Below are 6,530 nucleotides of genomic sequence, written 5' to 3' on the forward strand. Positions count from 1 at the left end.
AAGAGCTGGATAAATGTTAGGTGCTAACTAGTAGAAAAAAGGAGATGATAATGCCTCTATGTAGTAATTGATGAGACCTCTTCTAGAATATTGTCCAAAGCTGGAGAGCATATCATCAAAATGATATAGACAGAGGCAGTTCAGTGAAGGGTATCCAAAATAGTTAAGTGTCTGCACTATAAAAAATATAACCCTACATCAAAGTTATAAGTAATAGAAATAAGGCACAAGAAGCAAGTGTTTTCAATGGAAAGATCATTTTAATGAGGGCCCAGAGGGGATAGACTAAAGGAGTAGCATAAGGATATGTTTCTTCACAGAAAAGGTAGTGGATACATAGAACAGTCTTCCTGTGGATGCCAAAACAGTACCAGAATTCAAGGTATGAGATAAGCACACAGGATATTGGGGGAGGGGAAGGAAGCCTGAGATCAGATGGGCTGTATACCATGATATCTTAGATGGAGCTTGCAGTCCTTTTCTGCCATCATTTTCCATGTTTCTGAATTAGCCACACAAATTAATATGCAAACTTTATTGAATTCAACAGGTGATGATGTCGCTAAAAGACAGAAGCAGCATCAAGATGGGCATTCTGAAAAACAAGATCCACATCCAGCATTGTCAGGAAAGGTCAAAGAGAAGATTCTGCACTGTTCACAGGAGGCTGAAATTTGCAAGAAACAGAAGAAATTACAAAGCGAACAGAGAGATCCCATAGACAACAGTCTAGAGCAGCCTTTGCAGTGGGAGAGGGCTGACAACAATTCATATACCAGTGACAAAGAATTAGAGATGCTTTATGTATGCACTGACTGTGGAAAAAGTTTTGCTGAGCCAATGAATCTTTTGAAACATCAGAAAGTCCATCAAAAGAGAAATACCACAAATGTATGTACTGTGAGAGAGGCTTCAGCCAGAACTCCAATCTTATAAAACATCAGCGCATCCACACTGGGGAAAAGCCTTTCACATGTACGCATTGTGAGAAAAGCTTCAATAACAAACCTAGTCTTATAAGACATCAGAGAATCCACACGGGGGAGAGACCCTATAAATGTCATGAGTGTGAGAAGTGCTTCATTCAAAGCTCAGATCTCAGCAGACATCAGAGAATTCACACGGGGGAGAGGCCATACAAATGTAATGAGTGCGATAAAACCTTCAGACAGGGCTCCATTCTGATTCAACATCAGAGAATTCATACAGAAGAGCGACCCTACCAGTGCAGTGTATGTCAAAAACGCTTTAATAATAAACCAAGCCTCAATCGGCACTTGCGGACCCACACAGGAGAGAAACCATACCACTGTACAGACTGTGAGAAGAGCTTTAACCAAAAATCAAACCTCATCAAACATCAGAAGATCCATGCAGGAGAGAACTCTGCTTTCTACATGGAATGGGAACAAAGCTTTACAGAGAACTCTGGCTTCAGCTGCTACCACCGAAGGATCAATATGAGAGAGAGACCCTTCAAATGTGTGGAATGTGAGAAAAGCTTCTGTGACAGTTCCAGCCTCAGTAAACATCAGAGAATCCACACTGGGGAGAGACCTTATAAGTGTTCTGAATGTGATAAAAGCTTCATTCAGAGCTCAGATCTCAGTAAACATATGAGGACTCACACAGGAGAGAGACCGTATGCATGTACAGAATGTGATAAAAGCTTCAGTCAGGCCTCCGTCCTGATTCAACATCAGATAATCCACACTCAAGAAAGACCATACAGATGTCTGGAGTGTGAGAAAAGCTTCAATCAGAAATCAAATTTAATTAAGCATCAAAGAATCCACACTGGGGAGAGGCCCTATGAATGTACAGAATGTGGGAAAACGTTCAGTTATCAATCAGTTCTGATCAGACATCATAGTACTCACACGGGGGAAAAGCCTTATAAATGTACTGAATGTGAGAAAAGCTTCAGCCAGAACTCACATCTTATTAGTCATAAGAGAATGCATACCGGGGAAAGACCATTTGTATGTAACGTGTGTGGAAAGAGCTTCAATAACAAGCCAATTCTCGTGCGACACCTGAGAAGTCACATGGATGAGAGACCCTTTAAGTGTACAGAATGTGAGAAAAGCTTCATTCAGAGCTCAGACCTTAGTATCCACTTGAGGTCACATACAGGAGAAAGACCTTACAAATGTACTGAATGCGATAAATGTTTTAGCTACCAGTCAGGTCTCATTAAACACCAGAAACTCCACTCCAGTTTAGAGACACTAACAGTGAAGAGTCCTTTATATGTAATGAATGTGGGATGAGCTTTAGTCACCATTCTGTTCTTATTGAACACCATACTACCCACCTGTCAGCCCAACATGCTCTACCTCAGGCATGAGGTTCACTTGTGTTGTGTTGGTAGACACTAAATAACCCCAGGGTGATGGGATGCATGCATCAACGCAATAAAATCTGCAAATGTTTATCTTCCTGAACACCCAAAAACCCCAGTTAGGCTTTCCAAAAATGCTGCCCATAAATGGGGCACTTTTTAAGTATCAGAAGGAAGAATTTTTGGAACAAACATATTAAAAATTGCTGCTGTGGCAAGTTTTAGAAAGTAAGTGAGCATTTAAGATCAGTGTGGCTCAAGAAGGAAACTTATTCCTGCCATGCACAAAACAAAACATATAATAACATCAAATGAGAAGGAATGATAGGGTGGGTGCCAAAAAGAGCCTTGATAGCAGAGCGATTTCAGAAGATAGACCTAGGCTTTTCTTTGTCCTCTCTGTAAGGCACATCCTTGCACTGTGAGGGGCTCTGGACAGAGGGCTGCTAATGTCCACATGGAGAGACACTTTTCCCAGTTACTGTAGATGCTGCAAGGCCTGTGAACGGTTTCCTGGCTTGGTTATCCTTACCTCTCTGACAGGTGTTTGAAGGGATTCACGTTGATTGGAAAGATGACATTAATAAATGTGATTAACTGCAGCCAACAGGTTTAATGTGTCTCCTAAAAATTGGGTTGTCCCCTGTGAAGCTCTTCTCATTAAAAACGTAGGCAGTGATGGCAGATAGATACGACCGCATGGCCACTTGGGTCTTTTTTAGTTTCCCTTCCTGCTGCAGTACATGCCCTTCCAGATCTCTGGCTTTACCCCTCATTTCCCCACCAGCCAGGAATTCCCCATTTGTCCCAGGCCCATCTGAATGCTCTTCTTGCTTTTATCTTTAGTGCCTATACTGGCAATCTTGTTCCATGCATCCAGTATTCTTTCTATGAAGAAGTACTTTCTTACATTTTATTTAATGAGTTAGATATGAAACAGTCTCGTATAATATGAAATTATAATGTAATTTAATCCATCTTGCATGCTAAGTCAGAAATGAAAATGAGATGAATAAAGCACTTAAGGTGAAATAATTGGTGAGAAAGAGGTAGGCAGCCTAATGTTAGCTGGATCCTCCAGCAGGGGTCAGTAATACACTGTTTTATTTATCCTACCCCATCTACCATAAGCCTTAGGCTCTTTCGTATAGCTGGAGGCAGAGAAATCAATGTTTACATGCTCCAATGCAAAGAACATTCACTCCTGCATCCTATTCCAGAAACAAACTATAAAAGCTTGGAAGCTTTCTGTGCCAGAGTGCTCCCAAAGGCTGCTGTGGCACAATTGAAGTAGGGTGGCATTGCTCATCGTGTTTTTTTTCCCAGAGGAAGTTCATATTTTTTATTATTGCATTTTGAAATACAGCTCTGATGTGGAGCCAGTAACATTTGGACAGCTCACCTTGTTGTGGACGGATGTGGGAGAGAGAAAACTACAGTGCAATATCAAACACTTGCCCCAGGACGTTCATGAGTTCATGGGCCGTTTTAAAGGCAGCAGAATAAAAGGCCTAAGACATGATGTTATGTTCACTAAGGACTGCTGAATATCAGCACCGTGGTATAAGAAAAGTGCATGGCCCAGAACTTCGCCGTGGCTACAAAGCAGTTTCATTGATATTGGAAATGGGGAGACCTTCTGCCAACATTGGAAATGGGCTGCTGTACCGAAAACAAAAAAACACCACCAGTGAAAGGCATCCGCTGCAAGTTTTGTAAATACTCTGATATTATAGCACTTCAGCAAAGATTCAACTAGTATTACAGAGAATGTGAAAAGTGAAAAATATTTGCAAAAACAAAAGTGCTTAGGAGACCCAAAGAAGGAATGATGGGATTATGCAATGGACAAGCTGGTATCATGAAGTATTGAGTGGTATTGCTGCTATGAGTTGTCAATCAACCAGTACAGTCGCTCTTCCCTTCTTTTAAGGTGAAGTAACAGAGTATTAGTTTGCCCAGGAGGTGCAGGTTATAGCCTCAGGCACAGCTGTCATTACTGTTGTATTGTGTTACCATTGTTGGCTATCACGATGGCACATTCTATGACTGACTATAATTCACTGGTGACGCGTCAGTTTAAAGTTACCGTGGAACAAATTTACATTTCAAATGATAAAAAAAAAAAAAACCCTCAAAATCCCAGCAAATTAGCTTGCATAACTTTTTAAATTTGTTAATTTTTACCCAAGAATTTTAATTTCCTGCAACTACGGAAAGGGGGGGGGAAACCCCACTGAAACAAAAGAAATCATTAACGCCAAAGCTTCACAATAAAGTGCTGTGATTTTTTTTTTTTTTTTTTCCTCCTGATTATTACATTTAAACTTTAAAGCAAAAATCCCTCAGTGCTTTTTATGGAAATGTATGCTTGCATTTTCTTTTCTGGATATTTTTCCCCTTCCTTTCGTTGCAGAAAATTAAGGGGCAGATTTTAAAAGGTTCGCACGCGATTCCCGGCACACGGACGGGCGGATTTCATAATCTGCGCGCATGTGCTGGCGGCGCGTACAGGGGGAGGACTTTAGTAAATTTACGTGTGACGAAATCGTGCCTTCCCCCATTTCCCAGTCCGCTCCAATTAACGAGTGGCCGGAGCTGAAGTAAGTTGTGCGCGCGCTGGTCAGCTGCCGATGCAAATCATCAGGACAGCGTACAATGCCGCTGTCCCAGCCCGGCACTTGTGCGCATACCGGGGTTTAGCCGCATGGCTGGCCCGTTTTAAAATGCGCGCAGCAGGCATAAGGCGCGGCCACACACATAAACCCCCCGGTTTTACGCGCGCGGACCTTTTAAAATCTGGCCTTTAATGTTTGAGTCAAAAAAAGATGTGTAACCAAGCTGATTTGAGGATTTTCACCTCTCTCCCTCAATTATCCAATTTTCATACCTCACCCTTCCCACACACCTGTGCTAGCATATACCCAGTTAAGAACAGAATCTTCACCAGCCTCAAGGGGTGGAGGGAACGCTCTGTCCAGATCTTCCCTCAACACTGCTTTCTGACTGGCAGGGGTCACCACAGGTACCATGTTCCCTTCCTCACGGGGTGCAAATGTATCTCCTTCACAGCACCTCTGAGCCCCGCCAGTCCTGATGGAGCGGAGATTTAAGCTCAAGCCTGCTGAGCCACGGTGCCGGTTAACTTGCAGACGTTTTGCACTTTTTTTTCCCAAACTTAACTGCAGAGGTTACGAGGCTTATGAAAAACTTGATTTGAATTTTCTAGTATTAAATCTTTATAGCTTTGTGTACAGTACATGGAACAAAACAGGATTATTGGGAATGCTGCTCCTTTTCTTGTGATAGAAGAATGGCCAATAAAAAAGAAATCCTGTGTAGGAAGGCTGAGGTGCTGAAGGCTAGAAAACTTGTAATTATATTATTGGCAAAACAAATAAAAGCACTAAAGGAAAAGTGGAGAGCAATTGGTGAGTATTGGAAGGGAACGTGATGAATGGATGGATGGCACGTGGTTGGCGGTTTCTACGTGCAGTCACATTGTGCGAACTGAAATTTGCCTAGAAACTTGATAAACAACTGCCCATGCTGAACTTAACCTTTCCTTCTAGTGGAGGGAGCAGTACCCCATACAGAGAATATGCAGTTGTGCTCTGTGATGGAAACGTTATTTGCACTAACCATGAGTTTCCATATGCAAAACTGTGAGCAGGAGCGCTCTCTCCCACTGGTTGGTGCTGGACGTGAATGTTGTGTTTTTTAAGGCTTTTGCTTTTCCAGTGTGCCTGGGGGAATGTCTTGTCATCAGCCTGTAGGGTGCTTGCTCTGCTAAAGCACTTTTCGGTGACAGATTACTGGAGGTTGGCCAAGTGCACTGTTGTATTTCAATTCCAGAACCGTGCTGAAAGTTCCAACACCAAATAAAGAACTTTACATAATACTTTAACGCACCTTATTTAATGATTGAACTGGGGTTGTTTTGGTGATGATTATGGATATATTGTAAGGGGGTGTGTGTGGTTTTTGTTTTGTTTTGTTTTGTTTTTTTAATTCTGCACGAGTGTCTAACCTTGCACAGTCCACCCTGAGCCATACTTTCAGTCTGAAAATAAAATGAGACACTTTTATAGCTTAAAAAAAAAGTCTATTACTAGAAAGCAGACCCAAAGCAAATAGTTGGCACAATAACTATTGTATATTTCATGAGGGAAGATTTTCAAAGGGA

The 6,530-nt window shown here is 41.9% G+C and overlaps 1 protein-coding gene across 1 annotated transcript; it reads left to right on the forward strand.

Annotated features, from left to right (window-relative positions):
* The first annotated feature begins 879 nt into the window (after nucleotides 1-879).
* On the forward strand, nucleotides 880-2,273 carry LOC115082520 (zinc finger protein 271-like). The gene has a single exon (XM_029586751.1). It carries the CDS (start codon nucleotides 894-896, stop codon nucleotides 2,271-2,273), a length of 1,380 nt encoding a protein of 459 aa, XP_029442611.1. The 5' UTR covers nucleotides 880-893.
* Nucleotides 2,274-6,530: the final 4,257 nt, after the last annotated feature.

The sequence above is a fragment of the Rhinatrema bivittatum genome, unplaced genomic scaffold (genome assembly GCF_901001135.1).
Source record: "Rhinatrema bivittatum unplaced genomic scaffold, aRhiBiv1.1, whole genome shotgun sequence".
Classification (NCBI taxonomy): Eukaryota; Metazoa; Chordata; class Amphibia; order Gymnophiona; family Rhinatrematidae; genus Rhinatrema; species Rhinatrema bivittatum.

What these genes read in the sequence shown, in the direction of transcription:
- LOC115082520 (XM_029586751.1), top strand. Translation starts at nt 894, where the DNA reads ATGTACTGTGAGAGAGGCTTCAGCCAGAACTCCAATCTTATAAAACAT.